This window comes from Pseudopipra pipra, chromosome 6 (assembly GCF_036250125.1).
Source record: "Pseudopipra pipra isolate bDixPip1 chromosome 6, bDixPip1.hap1, whole genome shotgun sequence".
NCBI classification, from domain to species: domain Eukaryota; kingdom Metazoa; phylum Chordata; class Aves; order Passeriformes; family Pipridae; genus Pseudopipra; species Pseudopipra pipra.
Window position 1 is genome coordinate 37,388,336 of NC_087554.1, and position 22,813 is coordinate 37,411,148.

General features: G+C 36.4%; 1 protein-coding gene across 6 annotated transcripts in view; it reads right to left on the reverse strand.

Moving 5' to 3' along the window:
• Window positions 1–3,699: 3,699 nt before the first annotated feature.
• STRN3 (striatin 3) overlaps window positions 3,700–22,813 on the reverse strand; it is a 66,923-nt gene continuing 47,809 nt past the window's right edge. For 5 of the 6 annotated variants that reach the window (XM_064658544.1, XM_064658548.1, XM_064658545.1 and 2 more), the window contains 8 exons: window positions 18,221–18,396; window positions 18,046–18,093; window positions 16,189–16,310; window positions 14,643–14,810; window positions 14,250–14,390; window positions 12,186–12,293; window positions 9,838–9,924; window positions 8,027–9,723 (listed from right to left, as the gene is read on the reverse strand). In XM_064658544.1, coding sequence (XP_064514614.1) covers window positions 9,554–9,723; window positions 9,838–9,924; window positions 12,186–12,293; window positions 14,250–14,390; window positions 14,643–14,810; window positions 16,189–16,310; window positions 18,046–18,093; window positions 18,221–18,396 — 1,020 coding nt within the window. In that variant the 3' untranslated portion in view covers window positions 8,027–9,553. Of the gene's footprint in view, window positions 7,029–8,026; window positions 9,724–9,837; window positions 9,925–12,185; window positions 12,294–14,249; window positions 14,391–14,642; window positions 14,811–16,188; window positions 16,311–18,045; window positions 18,094–18,220; window positions 18,397–22,813 lie in introns of those variants that run through there. The other variant, XM_064658543.1, reaches the window with a different exon arrangement.

A 22,813-nucleotide genomic window follows, 5' to 3' on the forward strand; every position in this document is an offset into this window, starting at 1 on the left:
TCAGCTCCAGAAAGCATCAAAGCCAAAAAATCACAGAAAAGTTCAGTTGCAGGCAAGTGCCACAGAAGGCCTGAGCACACTGTCAAAGATGATGCACTTTTATTTTAAACAAACCACGTGGAAACTGGGGGCTTAGATCCCCAGCCTAATTAAATAAATTAAGAAAAATCTTAACTGACTAGCTTTGGTTTGGTCCTGAGACAGTAACCCTAAATGGTGTTCTTGAGAAGTGAAAGCTGAATGTGGCTGAATAGTTTGTGATCAACTGTCATTCAAATATAGACACCAAATACATGGAAACTTCCAGTGAACAGTTTATAATTAAAATATGAGCAACTTTCCAGTTATATATGTCTATGAACTGGAGCACACACTCTTTTGCCCTTATTGGTTTCAACAAGAATTTTGCCTCTAGCTTCAGCTGAAGGAAGAATAGGTCCTGAAAATTTGCTGTCTATGACTAAATCCAAGGTCTTAATCTCTGCTTTGAAGCAAATGCCCACTTTTAAATTTAATCCCATTAGGATCAAAATTTTCTTTCCTTTCAAACAATCAAGTCTGGTTAGTGAAGTGTCCTTGATTATAAGCTGCTTTCATTAACTGAAGGGTATTTATTGTTTTATTACTCTAAAATTTGTTTACATTCATCTGCATCTACATACAAACCATTACTGTTTCCTTACTATTTTCTCTACATTTCACAACCAGAGCAGTCGCCTGTAAACACTAGCAGGGGCAGCTGAACTTCAGCTATCCTAGGATAATAAAGGGAAAAAGCACTGCTTTGGCCAGTTTGTTTACTACAGCCAAAAGGAGCAGGTAGCATTTGCTTCCCAGCTGCCAGGAAGCCAAACCTCACACTGAGGGCACTCTCCTGGGAGCCAGGTGCTGTCAGTTTGAATATACCCTCAGCCTTAGAGTATAACTGAATCTGCAGCTGAAATTCATACTGGACCAGTTCCTCAGACACCAGCATGTGAATCCTCAACTGCTGTTTTTGCTAGCAAATGCTAACTAAACTTGTCCAACCTTTGCTGAGGTCAGACACTGCCTTTACTACAATTGGAGTATGGCAGAATGCAAGCAAAGGGATAAGAACTATTTTTCTGCCCTGGTGGATGTGATCAGATTACAAATATGATAAACAATTATCTGCCAAAGAATACAAGTTAGAGACAACAACAAGTCAAAAGACTGAGAAGAAGACTGGCAAGACTTAGGAAAATAATCTAAATTAGATGGGAAAAATCACAAAAATTACTTACTATCTTAGCAATACTTTTGAATTTTTGGTAAATTCTAAATCAAACAAACTATATAATTAAAATAATATTTTTTTAAATCAAAAAATTCACAAGGATGTAGTTTCTGAAATTCTCTGACACTTACCCTTGGGTATTTTAATAACGTACTACTTGTTCAGAAAAGGAAGATGGGGAAAAACAGCTCTCTCCCATCTAAACATTCTAAATGAGGTGAGGTACACAAATTTGTCTTGAACTAATTCTGGTGAGGACTAGGAGCCAGTTTAGAAACAAAACAGAACTGTCAGGCACAGCATGCTGGTAGAAAATACATTAACATGGAATTTACTCCCCAATGGTCAGATTCGCTCAAATCTAAACAGAGACTAGACTAACAAACAATTAGAAGAAAGTGATCATGATCAGTTGCTTCTGTAAGCCCAAATATCTGCCAAAAAAAGGTTTCTAAAAGAATATAATGCATATGCACCACGGAAACTGTCAGGTGTTAGATCACTCAAATTGTGGAAAATATTTCCAGCCTCTAAGAAATTCTGTGTGGCAACTGTTAGCTAATTCCTCTTAACAGAAAACTATGCTTATTAAGAGTAGCAGAGTCAGTCACCTTGGTTATCTAAGGCAACAGAATCAAAGCAGAAATTCAGGACACTAACATACAGCTCCTGTTTTTGCAAACATCTACGCTAGTAATGAGTTTCTACAAGTATTTTAAGACTTGCTGTCATTAAGATGCAGCAGTATTTCTATGTAACACCAAAAAACTTCAGCAGAGGGAATCTAGGGAAAATCTCTGGCTACCAACCAGTCCACCAAAAGTGTCAGGTACGTAAGACAGAGCTATGATTCAGACTTCAACATACCACCACTGCATGCAAAGCATCTGAGGCCCTTCCAAGAGCTTCTGCTTTTGAGCTCCTGCCACCAACATTCACAGCTGCCCACTGCTCTTCTCCCAGAGGCCTGATACTTCCCAACAGCTGAGCTGCAGCACACTAAGCACCTTCATCCATGCCTCCCTGTCTGCATTGCAGGATGTTCTACCAATAGAGCTAATGGGTTTGAACTTTTTTCTCCCAGCCATTGCTGAGATTTCAGAGAAGAAAGATACTTCTGCATGAAGCAGGAGCTCTTTATTCCCACTGAATTATAGTCTCACAAGACCTTAGATGCAAGATGCCCCTAATCAAATGAGAAGCTTTTTTCTCAGAAAAGCCTTTTCCTTAGATAGAAAACAATCCCCACATATTAATTAAAATACAATTCAAAAACAAGAAACTCACCCATTTCAAGGTACTAAAGAGCAACTGGAAAGACACCTGAAACAATAGAGAAAAACCCACTTAAAAAAGCCAATCAGGCTAGTCACCATGAAGTCACCAGTACAGTACAACCATTTTGGCCAGCATTCCTTTCACAAGGGAAAACCATGTCCCCTTGGCCAGCTGCTGTTCATGAGCAAAAACCCAGCAGCTATCAGGCTCAGTCTGAGAAGTGCCTGGATGCAACTGGTCTCTCCAGGCCCACCAGGATCAGAAGAGCAGTGACAGCTTTCCAACAGCCATATGGCAAGTCAAGCTGCAGGTAGAGGCCAAGCCTCAGGAAACACCTCAGGGATACGTGACCAACAGTGGAGAACATCAGCAGCTCTTGCCCTCTGCCAACATCAAAATGTCCGAAGGCAGGGAGGGCAAAACCTCTCCTGCCCTGCCTTATCACAGCTTGTTGCAGGACTCCTGCAGCTCCACTCTGTCCCCAGGCCAGAAGTGGCCATTGTCACCTTCTCCAGGTGGCATTGCCTGGTGAGCCCCACCAGCTCCCTCTGCCCACCGTGGCTGGGCCACAAGACCTTGTGCACAGAGCTTATAAAGTCACCCTCCCAACTCGAGTTCAAATGGTCATGTATTTCTGTAGATCATGCACGGATTCACAACCTAACATTTGTACAAGCTACTCCTTCCTTCTCTCAGAGCCTCTGAAGCTTTCAAGAAAAGCTAAAAGCTGAAAGACAAAAGCAGATGGGAGAAGGATGTAGCAGGTCAGGTGGCACTAATGAATGCTTAAGACTGAATACAGTTAAGAATCTTTATAATATTATAACAAATGTTCAACTGCGAAAAGCTCCTCTTGAAGTTACATTGAAAATAGCTTTTAAAAAAAAAAAGGTCACATAGCCTATCCCATTTATTTTTGTCAGAGGAACCTGATGATAGAGCTGCAAATGATTGTCTTATGGTAGTGTTCTCCCTTCAAGTTAAAGGGTCTTCAATACATCCAAGTCAAAGATATCCCAAAAGCAAATAGTCCTCGATCACCAAGTGATATATTTTTCCTAAGGTATCCAGTATTCTCTGAAGTAGAATGGAGCATTTCATCTAAAGGTTATAAACTCGCACTGTATATTTTGTGATAGCAATAAACGATTCTACAAGCCACGTAACAATTAAGCTAGCATTATCTTTATTTTTATTTGAAAGACCATCTCTTTTCAAAGAATTAATGCCATTTGTAAAGAATAGGTCAATATCAATACTTTGGAACTTTGCTAAAGCAAATACAGCTCCCAGTAATAATCAGTTTAAAAGAGGCAGCCTTTTACACACACAGATAATACAAGATCACTTATAAATTCCTACCTATAGTCTTAGTTTTCCAAATATATATATAAATTCACAGCACTGATCCTTTAGTTTAGGAAGTTTTTAATTTTGTAATAAATCCATTAATTTGAATCAATTTAAAATGAGAGTATCAAAATGAGAGTATCAAAAGTTTCACAGCACTGATAAGATTTAACAGAACACTCCATGTAACTGAAGACAACTGTGTATGATGTTCACAGATGAAGATACTAAATGTGTAAGCTGCTACTTGCTATTTGTTAGTGGTCAATAGCTAACAACCAGCAACAGCTTATGTTCCTAAAAGAATGTTAAGTGGAGGCATATGCTTGTAGGAATCAGTTCTCTCTCCCTCAGTTAAGACAATACACTAGAGATTTGGTATTACTCTCAGCGCTATGTCATAGCACTACATACAGTCAAAGCAAAAATTCTTCTACTGCCAGATTAAATGCCCTAGCACTGCTCCCAGACACTGTTGATATACTAGGGTGGCTGAGGGTTGGCCAATGGCTGGCTTCCCCAGTTACTTTGCTCCAGGAAAACTAGACCAAATCAGCTGGACATGGCATGACCTTCCCAGAGAAAATATCAATACCAAGTTCAAGACCTATGCTCCTAATAAGGTTTTAGATCACCAAAAAACCCCCCAGCAGGCCTCACTGACATTTGTTCCATTTTATATGCATCTAAAGACATCAAAGCATAGCTACTGTTAAAGTGCATATCAACATATATCAGTGTACTGTTTTCAGTGGAGACTTTCACAGCACTGCAGTCAGAGGTTCAGTGACTCCTGAAAACAAGAGCCTTATGACATAGGTTACCTCACATTGTCTTCTTTTCATGACTATGGATTTCACCAGAGTTAAATTAATTTCTTTAAACTCTGCAAATATTTTTTTTAAAAAAAGTGTATTGTTGCTATACATGCACCTTCAGAGAGTCTAGGTGACTTTTTATGTGGGGCGCCATTAAGATACCACAAGGTAAGGAGGAGGACTAAAAAGAAGGTATGTTCTTTTACATTATCAACTCAAGAGTTTTATTGTTAAAATTAGAAAACAAAACAATATATATTTAGGACATTTAAAGTTTTTGTAGCTTGAACTACTTATTTTAAAATCCTTTAGTGTATTTTATCTGTTTAGGACTCCAGGGTGTGCATTCTCCAGCTATCAATAGAGCGAGTATTAAATATGGAACTTAAACCTTCTTTCATGCTCACCTCAGAAGTAGCATTTCTAAACAATTCTGGAGCCTTCTGCTTTTGTTAATTCTTTTAAAAAACTTCTTAAAACCAGAACATAAATACATATGTATATATTTACATACATGCACTTGGGTAACCAAGCTGAGTAGTGCCATTGACACACCTGAAGGATTGGATGCCATCCAGAGGGACCTGGACAAGCTTGAGAAGTGGGCACATGGGAATCACATGAGATTTAATAAGACCAAGTACAAGGTGCTTCACCTGGGTTGGGGCAACCCCCAGTATCAATACAGGCTGGGGAATGAAGAGATTGAGAGCATCCTGCTGAGAAGGACTTAGGGGTGTTGGTGAATGAGTCTCGACATGTTCAGGGCTGCATCCAAAGCAGTGTGGCCAGCTGGGTGAGGGAGGGGATTCTGACCGTCTACTCTGCTCTCCTGAGATCCCACCTTGAGTACTGATCCAGGCCTGAGGTCCTCAGCACAGGAAGGACACTGATATACTAGAGCGAGTCCAGACAAGGGCCACAAGATGATCAGAGGAATGCAGCACCTCTCCTACGAGGAAAGCCTGAGAAGGTTGGGGTTGTTCAGCCTGAAAAAAGAGAAGGCTTCAGAGTGACCTGATTGTGGCCTTCCAGTACCTGAAGGGAGCCTACAAGAAAGATGGAGGGGGACTTTTTACAAGGGCATGTAGTGACAGGAGAAGGGGAAATGCTCAAGGTCAGGCTGGATGTGGCTTTTAACAACATGTAGGAGGTGTCCCTGCCCATGGTGGCAGGGGTGAGGTGAGAAATAGATGATCCTTAATGTCCCCTTTAATGTTCCCTTCCTTTGGAAGCCTTTCTATGCTTCCATGAAATGAAACCGAAGTAAAACTTGAAGTCAGTCATATTTTCATACCATGTACCTCCTCTATATGGGAAGAAAAAAAGATACACATATTCCCAGAAGGATTTATGTAGACCACCCTATCTGTGTGTTTAGCGTCCCTGCAAAAATACCAGTTGCTCAACTGTGCTTGTTTGAGACAACTTTTTAGTGCAATATGGTAGAAGAAACAGAAGTCAGCACTGTGACCAAGAAGCTTTCCATTGATTCGAGATGGGAAGTGCTAGAGCAGACTGCTATCAGTTTTAAAGTAAATCAAAGCACATAACAAAATTCTTCCTTAGTATTTCTAAATTAGGGGAGGTTCTTGCCCAGGCCTTGTTACACCCATTTTCCTGTGTATTTGCTATTTATGTAAATAAGGTGCTGGACTACAGTCACCACTCTTCTGCTTAGAACAGTTCCTACAATAAAAAAGTAAGATGGAGAGTAAGTCTGTTAACATCAATCATACCCTAAATACTAAATTTATTATTAAACATATTTAGACATCTTTCAGGTTCTAAACACAAATCCTTTGGGTCTTACTTACAAAAGAGAAGTAAGTCCTTTCATTACTTGAAGCATTTTTGCTAAATAAAAACCTTTCAGCACTATCATTTTTCCCCCCATCACCAATACTTGAGTTCTTCTCTTCTAAAAAACCCCAAACCAACAAATGAAGGTTTGAGCATGTAGTACCCCACAACAAATAAACTAAGACTGTATTAGAGATTATTGTTAATATTCAATAAGTGAAGCCTCACTACAGTATTTGATCCACTATGCATTAGTTCACTAAGATGAGAGTTAAGATATCAATTAAGGAAAATAAGCAAATATTTTTGGTTTTATCATTTCGATTTTAATACAATTAAAAAAAAGTAAATGTTATGCATGGTAATGTTTATTAAACAATCACATTTCATTTAAGCATTAAAATGCAGCAGTCTGGAAAAGCTGCCAGAAACAATGTTCGGCTTCAGAAAAGGCGATTATGAAATTACTTCCAATAAAATTCAAATACTCTCTTGTCTGTTGATTAGTTGAATGCTTTAGACTGGAAGGAACAAAAAGTGCAAATCAGCTGAATGTTACTTTCAAAAGTAAAGTCTTAGTGTCCTACAAGCAGTTACTAAAAGGCCTCACCTCAATCTTCATGATAAAGGACAAAATTCTCCAATTCATATATAATTTACTGCAACATTTCAAGCAATGCAACATTATTACTAAAACAAAATTAATCTTAAAATATGACTGCAATATTCTGCCTACCACAAGCACCTCTTTTTCCTTTTTTTTTTTAAATTCTAATTTGCTTGACATGAGATGGCATGAAATACATTCTTACTGCAAAACTGGAAACTTACATGGAACAATGCAGTTAAACCACTTATAGGAACATGTTCTAACTTTAGGTAACTTATACCCAAATATACTGCTTTACATGAAAATCTAATATTCATATTCTGGTATTCTGCATCTGCTGATACACTTTGAGCAAAGTGACTCATCACAGAGTAGGTAAATGCTGACCTGCAGTTGAGCCTTTTGTGCATCATCTTTATTGGAGAACTTACAAAGAAATGGACAAAGGTAAATAGATAACATTTGATATATGGGCAAATTGTAAACATTTAGAAATCTTTTTTTTTTTTTTTTAAATTCAACACAATGGTTCAGTGGCAGTTTGAAATAAAGAGAGTATACCTTTCTGGCTCCTAAATCACTTCAGAATGATTTCATATATAGAGATACTGAAAAACACTGTGATTATCATCTTATAAAGGCTGTAGGAATACACTAGCAATTTTCAATTTGGTCTTGTAAAAATCTTTTAAAACATTGTGGAAACATGTTCTTATATGTGGGTAACTGCTGCTTTGAAACTGAACAGTTGGTTGACATCCAGACAACTATTACAATTTTGCAAAAGCAAAGCAGCTTATAAGCATAATAAACAAATGGTCATTTTGCTAAAATTGAGACCTAATTTAGTAATTTGTAGAATGACACTTTCAAACTGTGCAACACAAAATAATGTAGCCAACAGTAACATACAGGTACACCATTTAATATTTATTATATGCATTTTATATACATTATTTTTCAACAGCTGTATTTTGCTATGTGGTACAATCTTAAAAATTTGCTGATTCATAGTTTGTAAAACAGAAACCTTACAAAACTCATCAAAACTCGCAAACTGATCAGAAAAGTTTTGTGGAAGACTAGAAAAAATACTTTTTTGTATTAATCATGCATTACACAAACAAAATTTTTAGTTACACCATAAACTGAAGCACATCTGGAAAATAAAATAAAAGCAGGGAATAACTAGTCAAAACACAGCAGATTTATGAATCTTTAATCAACTACTTTTGTATTCTATTTGAAATGTAAATAAAAATAATTTTCACTCCAAAGGTTCTGAAACAAGATTAGTTTTTTGGAGTCAACTCCACTCCAGGTACTTAAGCAGATGAAAAAGAATTTCTTGATTCGCAACTTTAGGATTATCAAATGTCCCGTTTTCTCATCTATTTTAGACCGTTCAAAGAGTGCCATAACAGATATACAGGGCCCTTTAACACACTACATAAAAGGATATAAAGACCAACAAAAAGTGAAATAAATAACAATAGGCCATTAGCAAGATGGGTAATCCTTGATAAATAAACTCGTAAATACAGTAAGATGTACAAAATATCACATAGTGATAGGATGCCAAGATTAATTTTTTTTTTAAAGAGTTCATTCGGGGGTGTTAACCCCTCTGTGTTTCATCTGAACACATTTTACAGTCCTTTATTTATGAAGACAGTTATGCGATGATGATGAATTAGCATCCTTAAGCAAGGACTTAGCTGAGCTGTATTAGGCAAAAGAAGGGAAGAGTGTGGTTACACAGCAGCGGGTCAGTGAGATCTCTGTGTTTTAGGGTTCTATAATGCAGAAAAACATTATCAATACAATCTTGAGCACTGTTGTGACAGGCTAAATATATAAAAAGACTTATAAAAACTAGAATTTTATCCAAACATTTTGTGCAACTAATGCTAAAATATTTTAAGTTAAATTTCCTTTTCTTTAAAGCAAAATAAAAGTTTAAAAGGGGAATCTGTGGCATTCAACTGATAAACAGAAGATTACTAAGAGATGAAAAGAAAGCTACTCTTGGAGCTCACTTCCCCCCACAAGAGCACCACATTCCTAACCCTAAGGCAGCACACAGAGTCCAAAATAAAAATCTTTTGTAAGATCAGACTCCACGTTTGCTTAAAGACACCTAAAGAACAGACATACGCTCAGTTCATATCCAGTCAAGGCTACAAATACTGTTTGTTTTTTTTTGTATTTGTCCCCACCCCCCCAAATACAGTAATTACAGTTAAATGAATGAGCCTGACATTGTTCAAGATGTGGTGACTTTTCACCAACTTATACCTGCCCCACTTAAGAGCCTTCACCCAGGCAGATCAGATGTAGTGTCTTATTGGTAACCTTATAATTGATGGCAGTGACGCATTCCCTCTTTTTTGTCCAAACAGACCTGCTGTTATGATGCAGGTTTGTTCTGCTATGTCACACGAATACTTTGGCAAGGGCATCAGCTCCTGCACTGGCAATATATGCTTTTGACGGATGAAATGCTACATCATAAATTGATTCATCCAGCTTTTTCCTATGAGCTGTTATTTCTTGCACACATGTCTTGCTGTCCAAATTCCATAACCTAATGGAACAATCATGGCCTGTTTAAGAAAAAAAGAAAAGACAAAAGACAAAGTTATATTTGTCAGACACTTCAGTGCATCATAAATGCAAAATTTACAGAGAATATAGAATATGAAAAAAAAAATCCTTACTTCCAGACATTAAATAGATTCCATTAGGATCTACAGCTAGACTTGTGACAGCATCCAAGTGAGCAACCATAGAATGGATCATTTTACCTAAAAGCAAAATGAACAGTGAATTTCCTGTGAAGTATTGTTTATTTAAAAAAATCAAACATTAAATGCAATACAGGACAACATGCTTATTTATATTCCAGTAATACCTGAATGATTCTATTCCATTAGAAATTAAGAAGTTTCAACTGCAGACTCTTGTATGACCATAAGAGTAAATGACACACAACTCTCAAAAAGGCATTTCCATTGTAAGCAATCCATCTGGCATCTTTACTGGTAGCAATGACAACGAAGACCAAGACTAAAATGAGGGTGAGAACCTCAATTTTTAGTCTGCTAAATGTTCTAAATAACTGCCCCAGTAGGACAGAGCGTTGACGACGCTTTGCAAAACGAGATTTACTGAGCCTTACCAAAGGTCCATCTATCTCTGTCATTGCTAGGAGATGCCACTGGTGATAAACCAGGAGGAAAATAAAAACAAGGAAACTGTAAGTGATACTTGCCCAAAATACTCCCCAGCTCCTAGTAATTCACTGTTTAGCTATGTCACAAACCAAAGTGTTACCTCTGCATTCAACTACTCTTAATACATTTCTTTTCAGTGACCTCCATTCCTGGATTCTTAATAACATCTTTTAGCATCTCATGATACTTTTTGGAAAGAGTTCTGAAATGTTTAACTGCACAGAAGAACCATCACCTCTTTCTGTTTGGAATCTATCACCTGCTGGGGGTTAGGAACTGAACCTCAGTCCGTGTATTGAAAAAGAGAGCAAATAAATCCCTGTAAGACCATAACCAACATGAAGAAACTATATCATCTTTTTCCAGTTGTCTGTCTTTCTGAAGAATCTCAGTCTATTTAGTTCCTAAGACTCTTTGTGAAGAAGTTAAAAGCTACTAAAGATCTTTTTAAACATTCTCTGAAACATATTAATTTGGCTATATCCCTTCTGAGATAAGGGAGACTTCATTCAAAGTATTTATACAAAGGTACTAAAAATGTTCCTTTTTGCTGTTTATTCCTTTCCTTCCTCCTAACATTCATTTTGCTGTCCTGACTGCTAAGCAACAAACTGGTATTTCCATTCAATCTCTTATTCAACTCCAAGGTTTTACTTTGGGTAAGAACAGTCACCCCAGTGATTACTATTTTATATTACAATGTTTATTTTTCCTTATATGTATCATTTCCCATTTATCCACACGGAATTTAATTTTCCTGCTATTAAGTGTATTAATATCCTCAGTTCTTCATTGTCAGACTTAATGTTTAATAACCTGGATTAATGAATGTCAGTTAACTGCCAATATATTGTCCCCTGTCCAGATGACTCATTGTGTTGAGCTACTGCTTCTAATATAATGACCATTTACTTCTACATTCTGTTTCCTGTCTTTAACCCAATTATTTGTACATGCAAAATTTTTCTCCTTATTCTACATCTTTGTTCTTTAAAGTAATAAATCTTAATTTCAGCACAATCATTACAACACATTTAACGATCACAACTCAAATACATACATTCATGGCAGGTGTAAAGGGGAAAAAATGTCCAGCTTTTTGCCTTGGAAAACAAAAACCCCAGGAACACCATCCCCCACTCTGCCCAAACCAAACAAACTTCAAACAGGGGTTTTGCACATGTGCTTACTTAAAGTGAGCTTATCTTGATTTTTTTTTTCTTCTAACTTTGATAACACGCAGGAAGTGTGACAATTTCACAAATGGGAAGTTTAGGTTTGTTCTTACAATTATTACAACGTTTTTGTCATGATAGACAGTGCAATTTTCCCCTATAGCCTCGTTCCCTCTCTTTCCTCCAGATTCTTTTCTGTTTTATAAATTTAATCAACAACTTAAGTAGAACATATGATTCCATTACTACAATGAATTTAGTGTTATTTCTTGCCCTAATAGGTACTAAGCAATGTTCTTTACTACTGAAAGTTGAAAAATATAACTGATACATGCTTAGAGTTAAAATCATGAGTAATAAAACAGCAGACATACTCTATAAATTAGGAAAGCTCTAAATTAAAAACAGCTTTCTTGTTCCTCACAACTATCTCTGCCTGTTTTGAGAGTGTTTTCTGACTGCTGAAGTCACAATTGCAACAGATACCCCTGTTTCATAGAAAAGGTACTGAAGAGGTTTATTCTTAGAAATACCAAAAGTTCTGTTTTGTGTAAGACTGCATCACTAGTAAGTTTCCTACACATGGATTCTCCCTTTGTCCATCCAGCTGTCTTTAAAAATATTCATACATACAAATTAGGTTCTCTTTATCCTTACCCGTTTTGTTGTCAAAAAATTTGATGTGTCTATCTTCATGTGCTGTAATAGTTACAGGAAGTGTGGGATGACTTACTACCTTGTTAATATGATTATTTGATTGTACACCTGAAAATAAAAGAAAAAATATTCACCTGTCTTAAAGAAAGTGTTAAAGTTAAAATGACAGTATTTCAGCATTACACTTTAGATTACATAGTAATTAATATCATGTAAGTAATATTTTAAGATCAATGGATCCCCTAAGAAATAAGTAACAGCTTCTTGCTTTACAGGATGGGGCTAAGGGAGGTAGATCCTAGGCAACATACTGAAAGGTTAAAGCTGTACAAGTGGTTTACACACATGAAAGATTCTTTAGAGCGATAGGAAACCAAGCAAGTACTGCAAGGCAGCACTAGTCAAGTAGAAACAAACTGTAGCATCTGTAATATATATTTAGCACATGTCACACCAAAAGCTATTTAGCTGGGGTGGCAGAGGGGGTAGGGGAGAAGACAGAATCACAGAATGGTTCAGGTTGGACGGGATGCCTTCCACTAGAGCAGAGAATCCAAATAACTGAAGTCAATCTAACCTATTAGATTCTGTCAGATATATTTATGTCTTTAATTTCAACTTAAAGAAACAATGAATGGTTTAAAATCTCTTCAGAAGTCTTTAGAATACTTTTTAGAAAACACTTTCTTATCTTGATATCAGAGTGTTTTAAGGCTTGTTCCTTTAACTTCTCTGCTTAATTTTTTCTGATTCCATTTAGGAGTTTTCAAACTCCATTTAGGAGTTTTCAAACTCCATTTAGGAGTTTTTGTATTGCTCCAAATTGTAATGTTCCTTCTCACTTCAGTGTCAGGCTTTGCACAAGATATCTGTATATATATAATATATATAACTAGACTACTTGGAGGGGAGAAGCAAATTTTCCCCTTGCATTATTCTTTTAGATCACGTTTCATAGAAAGGAGTGACCAGAAACTGGAGATTTTCCTTATGAAACACTTTCAAAAGTTCACAAAACGAAGTCACCTCTATCTAGAGTTTCATCAGATACATACAATTAACTCTTGAAGAGCTACATCTTTCTAGCACCTTACTTGCAGCAACAGGATTTTTATAAAGTTTCATAGGAAAGCATGTTTAATTCCAAGGTGTACAGAATTCTACACTGAATTAATATTGTATTTAATTAATCCATTTACTTATCTTAATATCCTCCATATCAAGACCATGTAATTAAAAATGTGGTTTGATATATAAATCAGACAACTGAATCTTAAGAAATCTTAGCTTAGAGAACAATAACTGTTGCTTTCACTATCTCTAACTACTTTCAAATCCAGCTAATCCACAGTCATAAAATGACTTGGGTTGAAGAGACATTAAATATCATCTAGTTCCCACTCCACCTGACACAGGCAGAAGCACCTTTCTCTAAATCAGGTTGCTCAGAGCCCCATCCAACCTGACCTTGAACACGCCAGGGATGGGGCATTCACAGCTTCTCTGGACAACCTGCTCCAGTGCCTCATCACCTGTACAGTAAAGAATTTCTTCCTAATATCTAATCTAAACCTACTCTCAGTTTGAAGCCATTCCCCATTGTGCTGCCACCACATGCCCTTTTAATAAGTTCCTCTCCATCCTTCCTGTGGGCCCCTTTAGGTACTAAAAGGTCACAATAAGGTCTCCCAAGAACCTTCTCTTCTCCAGACTGAACAACCCCAACCCTCTCAGCCTGTCTTCACAGGAGAGGTGCTCCAGCCCTGGGATCTTGATGGTCCTGCTCTGGACTCGCTACAACAGGCCCACATTTTTCTTATGCTTGGGGCCCCAAAGATAGACACGGCACTCCAGGCAGGGTCTCACGAGAGAGGAATAGAGGAGCTGAATCACCTTTCCATCATGTTTGTCCCAAGCATCTTTAAGTATCTAACCATCTTTCAAACTGAATAATGCAGAAGAGAAGCAAAATTTTTTCATTTACTACATCATATTATAGGTACCATATAATACCATAGGCACCTCAACCAAGATCGATATTTATTACAGAAGAGCTTTACTTACCAGATTCTATTTGTGATGAAAACATTACCACTGACTGGGATGTTTCTAAATCATAGATGACTGTGCTGCCAGTGTTAAAAGATGCCACCATATGAGCAGGGTCACAACCTATAAAGTCAACTGATGTAGGTATTCCATGCTCTGGAAAGAGAGAAAAAAAATCTTTAAAAAGAATGAAACACTTTTAAAATTTCCGACAGTTTAAACATTTAGGTTTTTTTACATTCATACTTTAAAGAAGAAATTTGCTCTTTTAAAGTAATGCCACAGCACCACGATGATTTAATGTTCTTCCTTTAGCTCTTTTACCTAATTTGGATAAATTGAGTAATGAGCCTGGATGCATCATCAGCTGCCTCACAACTGATTTTCAAAACCACTGCAAAAAGTTACCTTTCTCTCCATTGTAAGTGCAAATACAGGGAATTTTTTCTGGCGGATTCCACAACCTAATAGTGCCATCTGCTGAACAGGAGAGTAAGTGATTCTTTACACCACTGTAAGCAAGACCCCAGACTGCATCTGTGTGAGCAATTAATGTGCCAGCTAGAACGTTTGGCTCTGGAAAAAAAAAAAGTTCAGAAATGAAACCTTTTTAGTGAAGAAACATTAAGTAAGTATTGTACCTAAACATAAATTAAATTCCACATAAAATAGTCGTATATCCCACCTGCCCTTCCTGTTTAAGCAACAGTTAGAATATTGCACAGGAGGTCCGTTTGCACAACCACTGCCATCTTTCTCAAAAAAAACCCCCAACCAACCAAACAGAAAAGCAAACAAAAAACTCAAACCACAAAACCCACTGATGCTTAATGCTGCTTTTACTCAACATATTCTGCTGACACAAGGGTATGTTCTAAAACTCTCAAGCACCCTAATAATTAAAACAAAAGCTATTTCTCTTGGGGACCTGAGAATCTTATTTTCACCTCCTGGATAATTTGTAGTTGTCTTTTATAGAGGGTTTTTAAATCTATTCTGTATCAGGCTTTGAGTAGAGAAGTGGGAGAAAAAGACAAATGGAAAGGCATGAAGTCAGGTAAATCACTAAAATTTAGTTTTGTGGAAAACTAGAAAAAACAAGTTGGTCTTGCAACCCAAGAGCCTGCAAACAAGCTTTAGGAAGGCAAACGTCCTATTAGAGCTCTCCCTTTTAACAATAACTTTGTCACTTGAGTAGAGGCAGTTTTGTCTGAGGCCCATAAAAACTATACCATCAAATCCTACCAGCATGAACAAATTGGACCATTTTTAGTGATTAGACTGTACTGAATATATTTTTAGCAGAGAGGCACAATTGGAGAATACACTGGTTTAAAGGGACAGGGTGCAGTGCTTCTCCTGAATTGGTGCAAGACAGTACCTACTCCTCCTCTCACTGCCACAGATAATGCAGCCTGAGTGTTGTAGTAGGCCATTCATTACACTGACACGATCACCATCAGTGGCAGGAGAGGGATGCACAGTTTTCCAAACAGTTATCAGCTATTTAATTTTAGAGACATCTAAAACTAAAGACATCTAAAGGTAGGGAACTGAGATGCAAATCAGAAACACAGGACATAGAATTTGAGTACACTTGTTTTATTTTTTTCACTGATGAAAATTTACCAGAAAACTAAGTAATCATTCAAAAGTTGCAATTTGGTTTCAAAATTTTTTGCTTCTCAAAAATGAAAGTTTGGATTAACTTCTTCTTTACTGTATAAATCTCAGGAATTGCTATGTCTCCCTATTACAATTCTACACAAAGCACATCACCAATTTAAGTGGGAACTTGTGGTAAACTAATGGGTAAACTAATGTTTACCACACATAAAAAGTTGAAAACACATGGTTTAGATGATAAAAGCACTAGAAAACAGATTAACATCAAGTAGAAAATTAATTTTGAAGACAATGATCATAAGATGTTTATGTTTTAAAAGGTATTTACCATAGGTATCATATGGATCCACATTAGGGCTAGGCATGTTCCACCACTGGATGGTTGCATCAACACCACCACTGAAACACTGTTCTCCATTGGAACTAATTGCCAATGACAATACAGGTCCACTATTGGGAGACAAAGAAAAAGAAGCTGATTGATACTGCCTACAGGATAGAAGTAAAAATTTGGCTATCGACTTTCAAAAAACATTTGGATTGTGTTAAGCAGTTAAAAACCCCATAAACTCCAAAGAAACAATACTACTAAAACATTTTAAGTCTCAACAAGTGATATCAATCTCTATTAAAAGAATCATAAGAAATTAACTAAAACTATACAAATTGAAACAACTCAGACCACCACCTTATTTCTCAGAATTAAGTACACCTACAAATGGTGGGTTTTTACAGTGTATCTATGCCAATCTAACAGCTAGCTGTGCTGAAATCAGTGGCTGTAGTTGCCTCCCTTTCTCAGCCTACATTTAGAAATGGACAGTAACCTACATCCTGGAAAACTGGTTCAGAGAAATGATCCTAGAAATTGTACCTTTTGGCCAAGGTTAAATTTCCACTGTTTAAGTTCTTGAACCTGTTTGCTGTGATACCAGATAAGCACAAGTGGTAGCCCAAAGGAAGAACCAGGTCTACTCTTTTGGACACACTACAAACACAGGTTTAACTGTACTGTAAAACCATATCCCCAAAATTAGACACCTGGGTCATTTGACAGGCCATGCTCATGATATAGATAAGAGCAGATAAGCAAACTAGAATTATATCTTTGAAAATGTTGACAAGGAAGACTATTGGCTGAATCCATCCATGTATTCAGCAAAGTGAAGAATGAAGATAGGTTGAAAGGTAATGTTGCTTAATGCTTGCTTGAGAGGAAAAAATAGTAAAATTTCTTTGTTATGTCGCACTGGAGCCACAGGGTAGGCATTAGTTCTGTATTAAAACTTCCCCAAACCTTACCTTTTGGTATTCACTAAAAAATATCCAAATAATAGCCCAAATTTGGACAGAGAAAGAGATCTGAAGGAGAAAACTGGTCAGCGACCCCACAAGAACATATTTCAACATGAGGACAAATTAGTCTCCCAGTCCTGGGGCAGAGTGTTTTACACTTTAGTTAATAAACACAAAAGTAGCACATTACATTCTACCACACAGCATAAGGGAAGGAGGAGAGTGAGACAACAGAATGTGTTGATTTCCTAATAAAACCACAAATTTATTTTCTTTTGTTGTTGTTGAGGCCAGCATAAGAAGTGTTACCTACTTCCGTGCTTATCGAAACTCTTGTGAAGCTCATCTGCTAACTGGGTTGGAGACTGGATCTTTACTTATAAAAGCAAAGTACATTCAAACTACTCTGGCTATCAAGTGCGTATTTTTGTCTTGCCTTCTTATTGAAAGAAAGCAGAATTCATAATTAGCAAGTGAAACTCAGGAGTAACAAAACAGTTAACACAAGCTGAAAAAAATCACTGAGACTCAGACCTGTATCTGAAGGTACTAAGCAAGACTAGTAACATCTACATTATTTATTTTTACCATATATTATATATAAAAAATCCACAGTCCAAGACATGTCTCAGGTGATTTCATCACCATCTACAATTTCTCCCTTCCACTGCAACTAATCACATTTGCCACTTTCTGTTCTTCTTGTGTTATCATGGACAGTGCAATTAATGACAGGGACTCAGCATTAACCTGTTTTACCAAGGATAATGCACCTTGTCTACACAGTGTAAAAACAGAACAGATTTGTGGCTATTACACTGATGTTTCTTAAGAATACATGAGATAATGACAATATATTTATCAACCACAAATGATGTCAAACACTTACATGTGGGCCCTAAACGTGTAGATGGGTTCTACATCTAAAGAGGCACTCCTGAAAGAGAAAGAAAAAAGTTATTATATTACGTGAAGCGTCTACTGAAAAACTCTGAAAATGTGTTTAATTAATTTCAAAGGCATTTAAAACACAATTGACGTTTTATAAAAACACATATACTTGCTTTTTGGCAGGAACTGTTTTCTGCAAATTCCAAAGTTTTAGAGTATGGTCCTCAGAGGCTGTAACCAGCACAGGCTCTACAGGATGAAAAGCTAATGCTCGCACTCCATCAAAATGACTGCGTAGCGTATACTTAGGGTTCCATGTCTTTCGGAAGGCATCTTTATTAGCTGGCAACTTAAAAGAAGAAGAGGAAAGGAGTAATTTTATCTTGGATTTAAAAATACGTAATATGTACATCCCCCCGTGTTTTAGGAAAACGCGCTATGCCTGATTCAGCTAATACATGTTCAATCTTAAGTTTACATTTATCTATCGATTTGTCTACATGCATACCTACAATCCCTGTCTAGCATGCAAGGTAGTCTGCAAATCTTTCTATTGTAATGGTTTCCATTATCCCAGAGTGGAATGGAATATAATGTTAAATACACAGACAAGAAGCCTTGATTTTCAAAAACTGGTTTTAATGCACAACGATACTTTAATTCTTCTTCCTTGAAGAAAGAGAAATTGTCATTGCTTATCATGTTGTCTCCACCCCAGGAAGAGATTACAGCTGTCAAAAGCTCATTTATCACTTAAACACAATAAAAAACAAATTTCAGGTGCTTAGTGAGTGCTTCTTCTCAGAGGAGTGACTGAGATTGACAGGAAACATATATAATTCCTTAATACTTCTACAGGCGAAGGTATGTACACAGAAATAGGTAACTGAAATTTCAAGACATGTTTGTCATGATTTTAAATGTAACATTACATACAAATATTTTTTGAAGTTTTTAATGAATTTTAAATATATTTGTGGGACAATAACTTGGCTGCTTTATGAAGCAATATATGAAAACTCTACATTTATATATGTTGTGAACTTCCAATTCATATTCTTAACCTACAGACTGTTAGGCTAAAATACAATAATTACAGCTGCTTAATATTAATTATTGGTAACTCAGAAGAGTTACCAGAAAACCTCAGGCCTTTCTAGTGCTTTGAATATAATTTAAATTTATGCAGAGCAGACCCTTAAAAGACTACATCCCATTCTAAGCCTCCATCAGAAACTCTTTCCCTAAAGGGAGCTTAGAAAACTGATTTTAATTAGATAACCAAAATTAACAAACTAAGAATGAATGGAAGCTAATCCTATCCTCTGCCTTACTATCTATTCACTATGTAACTGTTAAAGCATGTTTTTCAACCGCAGGCCTGAATATCTTAACATCCCAAGCTAATAAGAGACTAAAATCTCCTACAGTTAATAACATCTTAGTACCTTATATCTGTCAAGACTGAAAATAAAAATCAGATAATAATTTAACATATACTGTAATAACTATTCTTGGACCAAATCTATAATGAGGACTGAATTACCACTATTCACTCAAACTAAATTCAGTTTATCCAATCAAAACAAACAGGTTCAGACCATAACATTTACTGCTGTGAGTTACAGATGTGCAGACATTTGCTTTTCCCTTATATTAATGTAAATTTTTGTCCCAAGTGCAAACTTTACCAAATTCAGATCAAGCCACAGAAACTTGTTATACCAGACATGCAACCTGAATTTTTAGGGGTTTTTTAGCACCAATCAAGAAACACATATAACAAAAAAGCATTTGGTTTGCAATCCTCCTACTTCAGATTACACTGAATACTGCAATATTTTTACTGAGATTTAAGTTATTTAGCACTACACTGCATATTATATACAAGTTTCATAAAAAGAATAATCTTTTGTTTCAGGAAGCAGAGTAGAGTGGAATTCTGGAGTTCTGCATTAAACTTGATAGATTTCAGACCAAACTATCTATTTATTTGCCTCCCCGAATGGGTAAGAGAAGGGGGGGAAAAAGAAAGAAAAAATGGTACTTTTCTAGAAAATAGGAGTCCCTTGGTGATTTTAATCCTCATTACATAAGATATTCACCCACCTCGCTAACTCATGTTGTCTCATGTAATTGTAGTGATCTGGGGCTTAGAGAAACAAATGTCAAAAATTTGAAATAGCAATGCTTAATTTTAGCACATGATATTATGTCCCAGATTATGCAGAAGACTTTAAATTCTTTGGATGCAATGTGCACCCATGTCACAATAATTTCTGTTACAGTTGTGATGAAGAGTCATTCAAGAAAACCAGGACTGAATATGGTGGCCCTTATTTTTCAAAAGAGGAAGAGAGTTCATTAAATTTGTTGTTGTTGTTGTTGTTAAACGGTCTGTTGCAATGGTAATTTCATTTTCAGCAGTACAGAGGAATCTTCTAAAATGCAAGGTACAGAATTTACACAAGTTATGAAAAATAAGGTACACTTCCCATTTTAAGTATAGCTTTAAAGCCTTCATGTTTTTAAAACAAACTGAAAATCTCAATTCTTTTAGAACACACCATGTACATCTTACCAGAAATCTAGTTATAAATAAACCAATTTTTTCTTTTGAAATTCTTTTCCCCCATTCATGTTTCTAATGAATCTTGACATCCTTACTGCAAGAGATCAACTGACACATCTTTAAAGAGATCCTTGCAATCTTTAAGAGAAAAAAGCTAACCTGTAGTATATTTCAAAAAAAAAAAACAAACCCCAAACAAAAAATCCAACCCCACCTCAGAAAAACACAATCAAGGACTTGGAAAAGGGATTTGATGATTACAAAAGATAAATGTGAGATACAAAATGGGCCAGAGGTATAATGGAAAAGAAGTAAAATGTGACACTGTATGTCAGTGTTCTAAAGTGTGACACTTCAAGGTGTGATTGTGCTGCAAATCCACAGTTACGAGGAAACAACTTTAGAAATTAATAACTATCAAGGAATTTTCAACCTGAGAAAGAACTAATAATACCTGAATTTCAGTCTCTTTCAAATCCAAGACAGGACAAAGTCTTCTTAAATACAAATATAAAAAAAAAATTCTTGCCATCTGTCTTATTTGATACTTTATGTTTGTCTTTTCTGACACATGAAGTCAGAAGCCACCACGTATTTTTGACCTATGCTTTAAAAGACAGAAGATAACCTAAGAGTACTGGGAAAGGAGGACTGGACAGGAAGCAGGGAAATCAAGTGACAATTTTGGTCAATCACATCTCGTTTCTAGAAAGAAAACAAAACTCCATTTCTATCTTTTGTCTCCTGTATATGCCAAGTACTAAACCATGAAATAGCCTCTTTCCACACACCTCCCAAACCAAGCTGAAATTAAAGAGTCTCTATTGTAGAGTCTCTGAGAAAATTTTGAAAATTCAACTACACTGAAGCAGTAAGATCAACTTCTTCTACAGGATCACTAACACCTTCAAACTTCCAACTAATTCTGCTGCAAATTCCTTATTAGTTCAGGCAGTATTTCATACTTGTGTATTTATCACTTGTTCTCTGCTTTAAGTTTCCCCAGAGCAAAAGCAACTTCAAATTCTATTATGCATCACACTTTGCACCATAGAAACTGTACTTGTCACAAGTATCACAGATTCTCATGTAACAGTTTGATCAGTTGATGTAAATTACATTATTTATGGTAATGCTTCCTGAGTTTAGTCTTGGCTCACCTGTATATATTCCTCCATCTCAGAACAAGGAAAATGTTTCATAAAGAAGTTATACTTGACAAGAGACAGTGACATACTGCAAAGCTGCAATTTGCAGTCAAGCATGATGTTTTCCTCAAAACCAATACTGCTTCTGAAAGTCTCTCACAGGCCATCCTCTAAAGACCAACTTCCCCTACACTGCCAGGATTCTTGAAGGAGACGTCACAAATTTCTTCTTTTACATAAAAGACATTCTTGCAATCGCTTGAGCATAGAAAGAAGTATGGCATATATTTGCCATTATGGCATCAGAACATATTAATGATTGCATTCTTTTGATCTAAGATACTTCTAGCTCAGTGTCGGTCTCTGACAATAGCTAAAACCAACTAAAAGTGTGGAAGAGAAAGTACAAAAACAGTGGTGCTTCTCACTGTTCTTCCAGACTGCTATCACACTTCAGCCCAGGAACATGTTACCTCTAATTACATTTCCTAGTAATTCTCAACAGAGAGCTTATTGGAGAACAACGGAAAATAATGATCTATAATAGAGATATAAAGTATTCTGCTAATATGGGAGTTGTACAGATACTGAAATTTATGCTATTAATTGCAATTGACAATCATTTTCATGACATTAACAACTGCCAACCAAGAGTGGAGCCAGGCAAAATACAGTATTACAGACCAACGCGAAGGCTGGCCATACTAATTAGTCCATGCATTAATTTTCCAGCATACAGGCTGACTTGGGATTTTGGTGGCCAGAAGGAGAAAGTAGGGTGCTTAACAAATATTTCAGATGTTTAAAAGAAAAAAGTATCATAAAAATCTGTGGTTACAAACATGTGCCTTAAGAGCCAAATGTTGTCACACTACCTTTATATATTTAATGAAGTTGGTAAGTGTGACCCAGCAGACCTTGACATTCCAAAGTTCTGAACTTGGGAATAGGACATACATAAAATTCAGTGCAACTACAATTTTTGACCTAATCTCACAATTGCAGCTGCCTCACTACTGAAAGTACACCATTTAGATTTAGATGCC